Source organism: Zosterops lateralis (assembly GCF_965231275.1).
Source record: "Zosterops lateralis genome assembly, chromosome: 19".
In the NCBI taxonomy this organism is placed as follows: Eukaryota; Metazoa; Chordata; class Aves; order Passeriformes; family Zosteropidae; genus Zosterops; species Zosterops lateralis.
This window is the reverse complement of record NC_139779.1, coordinates 1,304,904-1,320,433: the sequence shown is the minus strand read 5'-3', so window position 1 is coordinate 1,320,433 and position 15,530 is coordinate 1,304,904. Positions and strand designations below refer to the sequence as shown.

At 53.1% G+C, this 15,530-nt stretch overlaps 1 protein-coding gene across 2 annotated transcripts; it reads right to left on the bottom strand.

Moving 5' to 3' along the window:
• Positions 1 to 8,174: 8,174 nt before the first annotated feature.
• On the bottom strand, positions 8,175 to 15,066 carry DYNLL2 (dynein light chain LC8-type 2). Of its 2 annotated transcripts, XM_083875447.1 has the most exons (3): positions 14,951 to 15,066; positions 11,645 to 11,783; positions 8,175 to 10,078 (listed from the first exon to the last, which is right to left on the bottom strand). In XM_083875447.1, exons 2-3 carry the CDS (start codon positions 11,774 to 11,776, stop codon positions 9,941 to 9,943), a joined length of 270 nt encoding a protein of 89 aa, XP_083731573.1. In that variant the 5' UTR covers positions 11,777 to 11,783; positions 14,951 to 15,066; the 3' UTR covers positions 8,175 to 9,940. The 2 variants fall into 2 exon arrangements, with proteins under 2 accessions (XP_083731573.1, XP_083731572.1); XM_083875446.1 differs by lacking the exon at positions 14,951 to 15,066 and having other exon boundaries at positions 11,645 to 11,803.
• Between the last annotated feature and the right edge of the window lie 464 nt (positions 15,067 to 15,530).

Here is a 15,530-nt window from a genome sequence, read left to right as displayed (position 1 = left end):
TTCCTTATCACACTGACCACCCTGAGTAAAGGAAAGCACCTTCTGTGCCACCAGTGGCCTTGGCATCCTTCTGTGCCCTGGGCTGGCTGCTAATGGGTAATTGCTCCGCTCCTTCCTTTTATCATTCCATTTATCTTGTGCTGTTTGTTCCTCAAAAGTCCCTAAAGGCCCCTGAAGCAGGCACAGGGAAACAGCGCAGAGACAGCCCCAGGCGTGTTACTGCTGTGCAGGGATGATTTTCATAGAATGACAGAATATCCTGAGCTGAAAGGGACCCACAAGGATCATCAGAGCCCTGAGAGATTTTAGAGAGCTCAGTGCTAGCCCAGCCCAGACATTGCTCCAGGGGGAGCAGCTGTTTGAGATCCTGTGAGTGCTCTGGGAATGTGGAAAAGTGATGTGGCCACCTTCACTAATGATTTGAGATTTCAAACCCAGGAATGTCAGTGTTGCCTCCCCAACTTCTCTACTCTGCAGAAATTCCTACCAAACCCACGCTCAGGGACCTTTTTCAGTTTTGTTTCTTTTGTCACCATTTTATTTTGTGATTTATTATTTTTAAAACTTCTTAATACATATTTAAAGCTGTTTGTTTCTTCTTTTCCTCCTTTTTTTTAATGGTGTTGAAATGTGCATTCTGACAGCAGCCCCCACATTGTGAGGCCCAAATAAATCCATGACTGACAGTGTCCCATGGGTTGTTGTAAAGCAACAAAACTGGGTAAGAACATTGAGGGTTTGGGGAATAACTCCACTGAAGGCAGTGATGATACACCAAGACACATTTTGCCAGTGCCTGGCAATATTCCGGGTTTACTCACCCCTCCAGATCCCCCAACTGCAGCATTCAGCGGTGGCCAGCAGGGAAAACAGCACAAGCCCTCCACTGTTAAACGTGGGCTGCTACTATCATGCAAATCCATCTGGTTCAGCAGCTCTAAGCAGACTTCAAAGGACAGAGAAGTCATTAGAATCACAGTTCAAAGAAAAAAGTGAGCAGCTGGTCTAGGCCATCTGGTAGGGGACACAAAATGGTCTCTTTCTTCTCCAGTCAGTCTATGAAATTTTCATTAATTGTAGGAACATCTTCCAACATTAACCAACATCATATTGTTAAAAATGTAGGTCTTAATAAATCATCAAAACTGATGTTTTAGGGAAGCAAGGAAGCTGCAGTCTGCTGGGGTCTTCCCTCGGCAGTAAGACACCAGGCTGTAATTACAATTTTAACTTGGTGTTTTCAAAGCAAATTAGTGGGAATTAGATTCCTCAGCTCCTTTGAAGGCCTCGGGGAAGAATGTGGACAGGGTGGTTCCCTAGGCTGCAGAGGAATCTCCTTTTCTATTGATTTCAGGAGCCACTTCTGGCTTAAAAATATGGAGAAAATGTCCTCCCTGGGCTGCATGCTTGGGCTGGCTCCCAGTAGCTGGGATGGGGGCCCACCCCAGGACACCCGAGCCCCAGAAAGACCAGGGGAAGTTTAAACAACCTCCCTGCACCCCCAGCAGACACCCCATTGAAGAGGAATTCCAGTTCTGGTGGGGTGAGCACAGCTCAGCAGAATCCCTGCATTAGCTGCTGTGATCTCAGGGTCCCCCCAGAGCTCCTGGAAATTGATATTCCGGTTGAATATATGGATGACTTCCGTGACATTCAGGCAGTGGTTTGAAAATGCAGGGATAGTGACAAGCTGCCATGGGAATGCCAAACTGAACAGGAGCCACAGGAGGGCTCCAGGACCTGAAAACACGGTGCCCTGGAGCTGCTGCAGCTCTCCTGCCTCCTCCTTGCCTCTCTCCCTTGCCAGCTGTGTCCTTCCTCCAAAAGGCAAACTGGAGATTCCTCTTAACCTCATCACTCTGGGAGCACAACTGGCTCAAAACTCAGCAGGCAGTTGCAGGGGTTTCAAGCCCAGACTTCCTAAGATGCCTGTTTCCATTAATTCTGCCTTTGCTCCTCTTTTCTGTGACTGTCCAAATTTACTGACTTTTCACTTCCTACCAGCAGCACCTCAAAGCAGATGGGAAACACCTGAATGTAGAAAAATCCCAATTCTCTGAGGTATCTCAGGGAGCCCCAGAGGTACCCACAAATGTGCACACACAGATACCCCATCCCTGGCAAGGGGATTCAGCCTGCACCAGCTCCACATTTCCCACTCTCCAAAGATTTGTGCAAATTCAGCCCCTGGTGCTTCGCTGGGTGTCTCCCACTGCCTTCCCTGGCTGTTTTCCCAAGCTTTGGGCCAGCTGACAGGACAAACAGCGCTGGCTCCAGCCTTGTTTGCCACTGAACAACAGACACAAATACTTGAAATACTTTCCTAATCTCATTTTCTCAGGCAAACAACTGCTGGGATGTCAGGGATGTTAATCCGAGGCAGCAGCAGAGGTGGGACATGGTGGTTTGGTGAGGGCAGAACCCAGGCAGGGAACATTCCCAGCCCCTCAAACCTCCTCACAACCATCAGAGAGAGGTGTCCTGTGCTCACACCCACCCCAGCCTGGACCTGGGGTGCAGGTGCCCTGCAGACTTGGGCAGTGAGGAGAATTCCTGCAATGAGGGCCATTAAAATTCCTTACACATGGAAACATCCATGGCCTGGGGCCACCAGCCCTCCAGGGAAGGGGGCTGAGGATTGCAAAGCAGTTTTTCCTGGAAGGATTGCTGGCTTGACTTGACTGTGTGCTGGGATTGCATCTGGTGAGATTTTGGAAGTCCTGCTACTGCCTTCCCCTTGCACTTCTCTCCTGGGCTTATCTCCCCGGAGCTGGCAGAGGCCAAGATGTTTCCATGTGCCTTCCCCCGGAGATGCTGGGGACCTGGGGGACGCCGCTGAATCCTGGCTGCTGGCAGCAAATCCTCCAAACACCTCCCCCTCTTCACAAAATAGCGCAGACCTGCTTTTTTCGTTTACACCCAGATCTGTTGTCATCCGTGGTGTGTTTACAGAAGAGAGAGGCATTGAATTAACACAGAAAAACGACTTGCCCAGCCCGTGAGGGGTGTAGGAGCAGGGCCTGCCATCATTCCTGGGGGGCTGCATCCCCAGGAAGATCCGTGAGCCCTCGGGAAGCAGCTGCCAGTGGAGCAGGGAGCACAGGAGCCAGAGCTGCAGTGACCTGCTGGGAGCTGGAGCACACTCTGCTAGCACCCTGCCAGGGATGCACACCAAACATGAGCTAATCCGGACAAAAATAGGAGTGAAATCATAATTCAGATGCATAATTCATGTGCATAATTTTTTTCTTGCTGTATATTCTCCTGGGATGTATTCTAGAAACTGCTTTCCTTTCCCTCCCCTCCCTGCTCCCGCCCTTCCAAAAAGTGCCGTAGATGCAAATCATTGGAGGCAGGGAGAGGTAGTAGCTTTGCTGGGTTACTAAATAAATGCTAAATTTGTCTGAGTTTCTAGCCTACATCTTGGCAAATGATGCAGATTGAAGCTGGTGTAGAGAGAGACGCGCAGCCTTGTGATAATCACAGGATTTTAATTGCTTTCATTGTGAGCCCTGGCTACTGATTGTATCTGCACGGGAAACTGTAACAGTTTGCACTTGCAAATGCTAAAAATGTTAAACAATAATGGCAATTAAGAGATAATTATAGTTATTTTGAAGCAAGGATTGTAGTTAAGACTCCAAAAAGACATCCCAAACGAGCAGGAAGCGTTGCCCTGTTTACTGCACAAGCTTCAAGCTGCTTTTCCTACTATGTGAGATCCACCGGATTTAATTACCTAATGATTTTCTATAAAATATTTAAGTACCACAGTATCTTTAGCCAGCCCGGGCTCTGCCTGAACTGTACATGTCAGTCTTGCTGAGGACAGAGGCAGTGTCCAAACCTTGGTCTGGCACCCACTTGCTGAGTCACCCAAAGCTTTTCCTCTGCAAATGACAGCACAGGAAAGATCCAGGGGCTCCTCACCAGCACCCCAGGGTGGGCACTGGATACCATCCCTCGGTCCTCCTGCAAATTGTGGTTTCAGAGGGAGCTCTTGCAAGGTAAGTCAGAATTTCCCACAGAGGAGCAGATGCTTCTGGCCAGGTCACTTTGAACCCTCTGAGAAAAGCAGGGCTTTAGTAGGAAGAGGTTGTGTCCTTGTCGGAGCGTTCTGGGCTTTCCTCAACAACAACAAAGGCGTTTATTTTTTTCCAGAGCCGTGTGTCCGGGCCGGGCGCCAGGGGCTGTGTGCGGCTGCGGCGGGGCCCGGCCTGGCTCGGTGTCAGCCCGGCCGGAGCGGCCCCGGCAGCAGCGGGAACCCGCACAGATCACAGCCCCAGCCTGTCATCAAACCCCGCGGCGAGGGGGAGCCCTGGAAGGAGGATTTCCGTCCCTCTGACTCAGCTCAGGCTGGGGTCACACACGGTGGCTCCACCTGCCAGCAAAGCCCAGGGAAGCGTTTCTCCAGTGCCCTGCTCACCCCGGGCAGGGCAAGACGTGGGAAAAGCTCTTCCCCAGGTCTGAGCGCAGCGTGGCAGGCGGTGGGAGCACACACAGAGTCCAGCTCTGCAGATTCCAGCCCGGAGGAGGGCGTGTGGGACCGGGCCGCAGGAACAAAGGGTGTCTTTCACTGGCTCACCCCGCACAGGCGAATTCCTGGGATGCTTTTATGGGCTGCTACCAATGCACAAGGCAGAGCTGGGCTCCCAACAATCTCCTCCCCCTGAAAGCACTTCATTCACACCCAGGCTGGAAGGAGGTGAAAGAAAAGGCCACGCACATGGTTAAATGCAAAGGGGCCCGGCCCAAATGCAGGAGGGGTCAGAGCAGCCCCCAAGAACTGCCTGCCCCAGGCTGGGAGTGAGGACACAGAGCCCAGGGGTCGGGACGAGCAGCCGAGCTGCAGCCAGGCTGCTCCGCAAGGGCCATAAATCATGGCAGAGGGAACAAAGGACATGGAGAGATGCCACGGCATCTGGCAGGGAAGGACCGCGGTGGCTGCACCAGAGGATGGCGTTCTGAGGAAAGCCTCTGAGCCAGCCCAAAAGGGTGCTGCCCCCAGAGCCGGCCCTGCTCTGCCTCTCCCCAGCCCAGCCCTGTCAGCATGGGGCATGTGGGGACAGGGGACATGGGGGATCATGACCTCCCACCTCACCCCTGTGGCCCCACAGCACTCCTGGGATGCTTCTCCAGCACTGCCCTGCCCCACTGCTGGTTACTCCATCAGCCCACAAGGAGCTCTGGCACTTTGGTTCTGAGTCTGCAGCACCAGGATGGAACAACCGTCAAAGGATGGCCAAAGGCCACTACAGCAGCCACATTTCACAGGCAATAGGGAACATGCTGCACCAGGGCTGGACAAAGCTGTTCCTCAAGCTTAACCCCTGCTCAGGCTGCCCCAGGGGAAGGGACAGGGACAGGAGTGGGGTCTTCTCACCCCCCATTGTGGGTGCTGAGCCCACCAGTGCTCAGAGCACCTGCCACCCTTACCAAAGGGCTGGTGAAGGCACTGACCTGATGATAAACAGTTATTTGTCTCGTTGGTAATGAGTTATTACTCAGCCTCAGTTAGACACTGCCTTAAGGAAGGAAACATCTGATCATCTTTTAATAAACACAGTTGGCTCCTGCGAGGCTCCTGCAGCTCCTGTATCTGTAAAGGGCTCCGAGCACATGGCTTCTGCACAGACAGAGCTGCTGTGAGTCACTGTCTGGGAAAGGGTGTCAGGATCCTTGCTCAATAAATAGAACAAAAGGAGGGAAACCTCGGGTGGGCAGGGATGGCACAGCCCTGCTTCCTTCACCGTGTGCCACCGTCCTCCTCAGGATTTACCAGCAGAGGCTGAAAGTGAGATAAAAATGATTTCCATGTTCTCTCTCTCGTCATGACTAATCGCCTGCAAAAGCTCTGGGAGAAGGAACAGGTCTGTTGGGTACTGGGTTTTCCAGCCACAGGCTCTGCTTTCCACGTGGCTGGAGCTCAACACTGCAATGGCAATGCTGCAGGATTGTTGGGAGAGAAGCACAGCCCTGACCTGCAGCCTGGGTGTTCCCACATAACCAACTCCCTGTGCTGCCACTTGTCCCTTTCCAGAGTGCCAGAGGGTCACAGAGAAAGGGAAAAACATTGTGCCAGGCAGGCAGAGAGCAATGCTGTCTGCTGCTGGACTGACACCTTCTCCCATGGCTTTACACAATGTTCACTCTGCAGAAGAGTGTGAATCCCAGGCAGTGTCTAGCAGTGATACCCCCAAGCCCAGCCTCTCTGCTCCCCAGTGCCACACAGCTCTGCTTTTGTAAGGCATTTCCACATCTGGAAGAAATACTCAGCATGAGGAATTGAATGACTTGGCTGGTAAGAGAGGAAACAATGTGACACTCTCACCAGCCACAAACCACACCATTCCCTGCAGCAAATGCACATCTGCAGGCACATCTGCACCAGAGCTCACCCACAGCAGCAGCAGCCTCAGACTCCCCTGCACCCAGGCACTTCCTGAGCACTTGGGAGGCAGGACAGCATAAACTGAGTTTACATTTCATCAGCATTTCTGCCCAAACACATCTGGAAGCAGTTTCTTTCTCCAGATGCAGATACATACCTTCCACTCCGTGTCCCAGATCCAGATGTTTCCAAAGAGCTTGAACTGAGCAGCAGTCCTGGGAATGCCGTTGGTTTCTCCAGCATGGAAACAGTTAATGCTCCAAGGCATCATCCAGGACACCTGTGCCTGGTGGAAACTGGAGACAAAGTGGAGCCCAGCAATGGAAAAAGTCAAAGCCAAGAGCCTTGTCAGCTGCTGGGGAGCAGGAGGGGAGGGAAATGAGACACAGCTCCATTCAAACCTCCCCCTGTTCTCAGCTGTGTAGAGAAAAGAACTGTTCAAATTCAGGCAGTTTGTGTTTTCCAGGGCCCCAGTGCTACAGGGAACATGGTTTAGGGGAAGGACTGCTCTGTTTCTCTGCCTGAAGCTCCTGAAGATGTGAGCAACAGCTCCTCTTCCTCAGCCTGAAACAGGACTCCTGCTGCAGTGACACGTCCAAGGACACACCAAGCCCACTCCGTACTTGTGTGTGCCAGCTCCAGGGCACACCATCCCTCCAGCCCTAGCAGGGCCTCCCCATCCCACCAGAGACTGATTTCCAGCAGTACCACAGCCCCTGGATACATGGCTGGAATGGGGCTTTCCCAAATAAAACTCAGGCTGGAGAAGCATTTCACCTGAGGTTTGGACCAGCAGCCTCCTGTACTGCTGGAGGGGTTCAGATCCAGTTTCTCTGCCTCTTGCTTTGTCTGAGGGCCCTCTGCACAGAGGGGGCTTGACTATCCCAGCCCCACATGGCTGCACATTTCTTTGGAGCCACAGCATTAACCCAGCCTGAGCCAGGCCTGGAATGCAGAGCCCCAGCACAGCCCAGCTGGTGCTCAAGCACTTCCAGCTAAAAGGCTGGGCCTGCCGAGAAAAGAGCATCAGTGGCAGCTCCCCTAAAGCAGAAAGCAGCCCGGGTGTGGGGCAGGGGCAGCGCAGGGTGGAGCAGATGGCCCGTGTGTAACAGCCTGTGAGCGCCTGGGCTGAGTCACGCTGCTCACGCTGCTGTTACTGTGCCACACTAACAGAGCTGTTACACTGCTGTGCTTGGGAAGAGCCCACAGCTTTTCCAAAATATCACCAAGGCCACCAACCCCAAATTTAGGTTGCATCGGGAGCAGGATAACAAGCTGAGGGGGTTGTTTAAGGGTAAGCCCACAGCCCCCGCACTGGGAGAGGCATGAAACGCACCAGATTCAGCTCACAGCTTTCTCTCCAGCACGGGGAGGAGGCCTGAAGGGAAAACCTGCTTTCCTGGGAAGCAGGGAAACACCTCTCTGTGCTCTACACCCTCCTGCTTTCCTGGGAAGCTGCTGTACCAGCCCCTGGCTGCCTCAGGCCATTAAAAGGTCAGCTCCAAGGCATTCAGATCCAGGTTAGTTGGCACAAAACATCCATCAGGGTGCAGCAGGACACAATTCCCTCAATCCCTCCCCTCTGGCTCAGCCTTTGAGCTGAGCTGGAGGTCAGCACCAGCACAGAGAGGCCACCTAAGCTCCTCCAGTCATTTTTCTCTCCCTGACCTGCCTTCTTTGGGTCATCAGCATCTTCCAGGGCAGAGAAATTGCTGCTCACTCTCTCTGGACAAGGACAGGCTTTGCTCAGGATAGCTGGTAAGGAAGAAGAAACCAGAGGCTGTTTAAATGTGTCAATTCACCTTTAATGTTTGAAAAAAAAAATAAATGGTATTTGAGCAATTGCAGTTATGAAGGGAACAGATCTTGCTCCACGAGAGACCGTGAACAGATTCACATTAGACTCATGCTTGGAAAAAAACAAACCCAAAACATTCTCCTTTCAGACCCAGAGTGGAGTTCTGAAGAGACAAGACCAGACAAGTGCCCCAGACAGTCCAAGGCACATTTTCCCAGTGCAGACATTTCCATCGACATGAACTTATGACAGCTACATTCTTTCTAGTTACAACATTGTTCTATCCATAATACAAAATTAGGCATACTTTGGATTTTGCACAGAGACAAGAAGGACTTTTACTTCAGGAAGTCATCAACCTGGGTCACCAAATCATTTCACAAAGAGCTCCCTTCACTCTGCCCTTTGCCCCCAGCAATGATTTATTCCCAACACCAAATTAATCTCAGAGACACAAGCTGGGCTCACCAGCCCAGTGGTATTGCCAATGCATTAGTCAGCAAACCAATAATTAACAAGCACCAGGGATTTACTTGCCATCACACAGCATTTCTGCACACCCAGATCAGAACTTCCTGCAGTGTAATCCCGAGTCAGTACGTACTAAGACAACATCACTGCTGAACCTATTGGAGACCAAGACATTTGTCTGCCTTTGAAGCAGATGTCACATGAGTTTTCCTTCACACAAACATCACATGTAAATTTAACTTCTTGGTACTGTGCTTTAAGAACAAAAGCAGATATCAGAACATGGAGGACGATCCTCCGGAAATAGCTTATTAGCTACGGAAAATAAAAATAAAAGAAAAAAAGAAAATAACAAAACAAAAAAGAGACAGTGGCCACTTACAAGTCTTCCACACGACTAGCTTGCTTTAAGGAGAGCATCAAGTTAAGGCAGTGTTGAGACAACTGGCTACAAACATGCCGAATAGAGCTGTTGTCAGTAGTCACCAATTTGATATCCTACTCCATTGCGGGGCCGGGCCACGTGGCTTCAGACTCAGCAGGGAGGTCTGAAGACTTCAGCCACAGGATTGCTGCTTTCTGCAACAAGCAGGAACTCAGGGGCTGGTTTTGAAGCCTTCTAGACCTGAGGCTGAGTTGCTTACTCAAGTCTAGGTCAATGTTTCAGCAGAGCCAAAAAAAAAATACAGCGAAGGGCACTGAGCAAGAACACCGAGGGGTGCCAGCTGCAAGCCTGGATCACAGTCAAAGGTGGAGATCACCTTGGGTGTGGAAGCCACGTCACCCAGAGCCACCCCACCAGCTTTCAGGGAAGGTCTAGGACCTGCCCCGAGGGTACTGGGAGAGCCAGCTCTCTACAGTCTGCAGGGTGGGACAGAGGCTCACACTGGCTTTGCTCCTCTTTGCAAGATTAACAGTCTAACAGGACTCAGTAAGGAAGTCTGGGGCTTTTGGCCTGCCCAAAAAAAAAAAGTTTTCCCAGCCTCAAAGAAGGAGTTACCAGTGAGGGAGCTGTTGTGGAATAGTTTTATTTCTTCCCACGTAAAGGCCATTGTTTTAAGCATTTACAGGTTTCCTAGTGCAATACAACCAAAAAAAGCAGTAACAAAAAAATGCCGCCTTCTTCCCAGGCAACTAAACAGAAGTAGATTTTTTTTTTTACTGCAACATATACACATTAAATATAGTATACAGTCCATGCAGCGGCATAGCCATGTTAGAGGGAGTCGTGGCTTCAGCCATCAGTGCATTACAGTCCAAATCTCAATCGCTCCTACTTCCTATCCAGACTTGAAGAGAAGAATTGCAACCTGACCCAAGTAAAAATAGATGAAGTGCTTTGTCTCGTGTGTTACATAGCTGCCAAAGTTTCTGCCAACAATGCAGTGCCAAGTTGGGTTGTATTTCTTGTCAAATTCCTGAAGAAAGAGAAGAGAGGCATTAAGGCCAAGAAAGCCCACATGGAAATAGTTCTGAGCACAAATTCTGAGCTGGGTCTGTTCACACACTATCGCCTCTCCTCCCACCTACAGCATCTTGAGATACCCCACTGCAAGACACTATTAAATCAACCAACCAAACCTCTGCACTGGATTGTTTCAAGGACTCAACACAAGCAAAACATCCTCTGAGCCTTGGAGCACCATCAGGCCTGGGCAGGAAGAGCAGACTCAAGAGCTCTCCTTGGTACAGCCCTGTGTGTAGGCTAATCAGGGGAATAATTCTCCTCTCCCATTCCAAACCCACTCACAAAAAAATAAAAAAGTTTTGGCATGTCTACTCCAGCAAGGCATCTGAGCTTAAAGGTCACCTAAAAAAAAGGAAGGAGGAAAAGCCTGGCTTCTGCTGTTTGGGACTCTTGTACACAAAGCAAAGAAAACCCACGTTGACAATAAGCAGGCACATTCACAGGCCAGAGAGCACAGAGACCCGAGAGGTCAGAGGTGAGCAAGCTGAGTGCTGGTTCAATAGTCTTCTCCTCCTTAGCAGGCAGGATAGGGTTAAAGACCATTTTCCTCCCTCTAATTAACACACGAGTCCCAAGAACACCCTTCCCTCCCCTGAGACAGAGCCAGAACAGACTCAACACCCAAGATTAAAGCCAGTTCTAGTTCTCAGACACCAGAAGAGTTTGAGCTCTTTGCAGGTAACCTTTGAAGCAAGGAAAAGGCTTTCTTGCCAGGGCACGAAGGTGCATCAAATTGCTTCCCTCCTCCCAACACACTCTCATGAAATAAAGGCCAAGTTCTTTTTGGATGCCTTCTGTTGCACTCCCTCACTTTACAGGCTGCATTGCCCCGAGCACTTAGAGCTAAGTCATGCCTCAAAGTGATCTGAGAAGTCAGGAGACACCTTTGAATCCTCTGCCTTCAAGCTTGGATTACAAGCAAGGCCCAAACACCAGCCCAGGTGCCAGGACTTCACTGCCTCTGAAGTAAAACCTCTCTCCTCCAAGAGCACTTTGCCTGACCCTTCTGAGAAGCTGCTACAGGGGGAACCAACTGCTCCCCAGGTGAATCAAGCATGAGACTCAATAACAGGCTTCTGAAAATGGGGAGAAAACCTCTTCACAGGCAGGACAGCTGCTTGCAGTGTTTCTAACAGAGCAGCACAAGGCCCATCCCAGAAGCACACCTGCACTGCTGCCCACCAAGTGAAACACTGGGCTGATCCCACCTGCACTGGTGCTGCAGGTCTGTGGAACAAGCCCTAAGCAGAGGCAGCCACCAGCCCTTTCCAGGCTGGCAAATCCTGAGGGACAGCACTTGCAGTTTGCTCAGGGCCTGCCAGAGCTCTGCCACAGCCCTCCCCTGACCTTGGAGAAGTCACTCCATCCTCTTGAAAACAGCAGTAAAGCAGCCAAGAAGCCAAGTCTCCTCTCCCTCCCAGCACGCAAACATGAAGCCTCAGCCACTCAGCTCCTGACAGACTCAGGAGAGCTTTGGGAAGTCTCAGCCAGCACAGCACCCTCATCCCGGAGTTACCTTCTTGATATATGCTGCAATGTCCTTTTCTATGTTGTACTTCTCCATGGCCTGTGTGGCACAGTCTACAGCATCCTGCTGCATGTCCTCGGACATGTCCGCATTCTTGATCACAGCCTTCCTGTCAGACATGGTGAACCTAAGGCAGAACATAGATTCCTTTAATCCCTTCCCCACCAGGAGACGCTTCCTGTGCATCAGAGGGTGTCCTTTCCTTGCAGGCTGCGTCACCAGGCGACACCACAAACCCCTGGAATGGCCACAGGGAGTTTTACTGGGGTTGCCTCCAGCAGCCCCAGGCCGAGGTGCCCCTCACAGCCAGAGCACCAGCACTGGCTGGAGGTTAGATCAGAGGGAGCCCAGCATCACCACCTGCATTAAAAGCTCATGTGTGGGAGGAGACGGGATCTGCAGAGAGCCACAGCCCTCCTGTACATCAATAGGCTACAGCCAAGTTTGCCTTCCAGGTGTAGCAGTGTTTTGGAACATCCTCTGCAAAGAGCCTTGCGAGCAACAGATCCCAGACTGTCTGTCAGGAGCACATTCAGAGCAGCAGTGCTTTTATTCTACCCCATCCCAGGTGTCACAGTTCCTGCTGCTGGTTTAGCCTGGAAGGAGCATTGCTCCACATTCAGCCACCATCACACCCTCACTCCCCTGCTGCTCTGCCATGAAAGGCAGCCTTCAGCTGCTCCCACGGGACAGAGCCAGAAGCAGGTTAACACCACACTGCAGCCTGGAAACAGGGCAGGGGAAGCAGGTCCCACCACAGAAACAGAGCCTGGCAAAGCTCTCCTTTTCCTGCCCCCTCCTCACCTGGGAACCACAACACAGATGCCAAAACCAGCATGTCACTGCAGGCCAGGACTTGTTCTGGAGTGAGGTGTGCAGCCCCCTTTGCTCTAAAATTAAACCACTTTCTACCAGCCACTGCAGCCATTAGACCTGACACAGCCCTTCCAGGGAGGTGTTCAGCCCTGGGAACTTTCCAGCACAGTTGTTATTATCCCAGAAAACTGAGATTTCATGATCCCAGCAGTGCAGTTTTCCTTCAAGCCCTGGAGAAGGAGCACCATGCAGGCCTGCTCTGGGCAGCACAGCCCTGGTTCCCATTCCCTGCTCGAGGCCTGGGGAGGCACAGGTTACCTGGGGATCCAGGTGATTGCCCCAAGGACCACAGGTGCCCACCTTGCAGCAGCTCTTACCCCAGAACATTCAAACTTTGTGAGAATAAGCTTCTTAATGGCAAGGAGTGCCTCCAATTAAACCTGCAGAGCACCATTAATTTTCCTAAATCCTTTTACAGCACTGTAAGTCTTGAGTGATACTACCAAGTGTGTTTTGAAACAGTGAAACTACACATTTTTAGCTCTGCTGTGGAGTGAAAAAAAAAAAAATCTGCTGCAATGATCACTTCCTGGAAGAGCCCCAGAAAACTGAAGGAGTAGCTTTGTTACAGCAATTAAAGGAGCTTGCTACCCAGAGAGAAAGAGAATCCGGTTACATAATTGCAGCCTTCTGATTACAATACTTCAATTCTTCCCTCTGCCTGCACTTGAAGACTTCTATTGCCACCTTAATTTATACAGTTTAGATATAGTGTTTAATAGAGAAGTGCTATTACCACAGGCTAACAGCACGGGGAGGAATGACAGGAACTGAGCTGCACTGCCAACAGAGAGCACATGCCCCTATCACAGCCCTGGAAAAGGCACTTCCTGGCTGTTTGTTTCTTTTCCAGGCTGTGGTTGCAGCCAGAGGGGGTTTGCCTGCAGCCCAGAAGCCGAGGGAAGAGAAGACACAGCTCAGAACAGCCCAAACTGCCTGTGGATTTGGATTCACCACCCAGGAATGTGACAATCCTTTAGAAAAGTCTTCTAGGTGTCCAGTCCACAGGAAGAAGGAAGCAGCAGAAATCCACTTGTGGGATCCTTCCAGAAAACCTTCTTTAGGGATAGAAGAGCAAGCAAGGCCTCACACACACCAGGCCTTCACACACCTGCACTGCTGACAGAGTTCAGAGGGCACCTGCCATTGCGTAACCAGCCACAGAATGACCTGCAAAAGGCACCTTCCCTCCTCATTGTTCAGGCCAGGAGCATCCCAGTGCAGGGAAAAAATGATTAATCCTTCAGAAGGGCTGTACGAGCCGGGCAGGAGGCCTCCCCCAGCACTGCACTGCCTCAGGGCACAGCATCCCCCGTGGCCAAGCTGCTGCACCTGCCACAGGAGTGTCACCACACCCTGCACTCCCCTCTCAACACCACAGAGCAGGGCCCCAGTCTCTGCTCATCCCCCGGGGGAGTTACAGGCCCACCCTCCCCACGAGGCAGCCCAGCAGCATCACAGACACATCATAACCCTGAACCACAAGATCACAGGTGGCTCTCGGGGTCTTGCCGCCCAATCTAGACCTCTTTAAGGAAAACCACAAAGCCCCAGCGCCCGTGTCGGGGTAAGATGGGCCTAGGAAGGGGTAACATTATAGCTCCAGCAGCCACCCCTTTCCCCCAAGGGCAGGATGTGGTCTGTGAGGAGGAAGACCACAGCCCCAGCTGCTGCTCCAGGGTAGTATGAGGCCTTGGGAGGGAAATTAGGCCCAAGGCAGCACCCAACCCTTTTCTTACCAGTGTAGGGTAAGGTCTTAAAACGAGCATGAGTCCCAAGCTCAGTACTCCAGCAGGACAAGCAGGGGCTTTGGGAAGAGCATGAGACACAAACCCCCTGGTAACCACTCTTTCCTTCTCCGGGCAGAACAGAACCCTAGAAATGGGATGGGGCTCAAGCCCAGCATCCATCCCCTGCCCCATGAGGACAGCACGGACCGCGAGGGTGGGAACACCCATCACTTCCCCACCAGGCCAGCACAGACCCCACGGCTCGGAACGGGCCCCAAGCCCAGCGCCCACCGCTCCACCACCAGGACAGCGTGGATTCCGCGACTGGGGTCGGGGCCCCAGCCCTGCACAAACCGCATCCACCAGCCTGCCCGAAAAGGGCCCTGGGAGGGGGTGCGGCACAGCCCCTTCCCCCGCGGGGCCCCCGGGAGCCGGAGCCCTGCGTGACCTTCACGGGGGGAGCTCCGGGGGCGCCCGAGGCCGCGATGACCTTGCCTGGAGCGGCACCGGCTCCGCAGCGGCGCGGACCCCTAAGGAGGAAGGACTCGGATCGCTCCCCAAGGGCCGGTCGCACCCGGCCACCGCAGCGACCTCCGCCCTCGGGGCGGCCCCGCCGCCATCCCGCACACGGAGCGACCGGTATCGGGCGAGGCTTGGAGAGCCCCGGCCCAGCGGAGACATCGCTCACCTTCACAGTGACAGGGCCACCCCGGGAGGGCGAGGCACGGCACCGAGGAGGAGAAGGAGGTGTGAGGAGGCCCGGCCGCGCTGCCTCAGCCCGCTCCGCTCCGCTCGGCGCCCCGCGCGCTCTGCGCCCCGGCGCCGCGCCGCGCTCAAATACCGCCCCGCCCGCTGCGGCGCGCGGGCCGCCGCCACCCCATTGGCCGCGCCGCCCCGCGCGCCGCGCGTCCATTGGCTGCGGCGCGGCGCGGCCCGCCGCGACCGGCCCGTCCGCCCGCGCTGTTCTGCCTACATCCTGTTTCATCCCACAATGCCGCGGGGCGGCGCGCGGCGGGGAGGGGCGGGCCCGGGGGGGCGGGGGCCGTGAGGGGCCGTGAGGGGCCCGGACAGGACTGAGGGGTCGGTGCTGCCTCGGGCGATTCTCGCCTTCGGCCCCATCCCCGGGGGAACAGCCTGATTCCCTGGAGGGCCTGATCCCTAGAGGGACCTTTATTGCCCTAGGGGGTCATGATTCCTCTGCGGGGGTCCCTTCTGCCTTGGGGATCCCGATCTCTGGCAGGAGCCTGAACCCCTCTAAGAAGATCTCA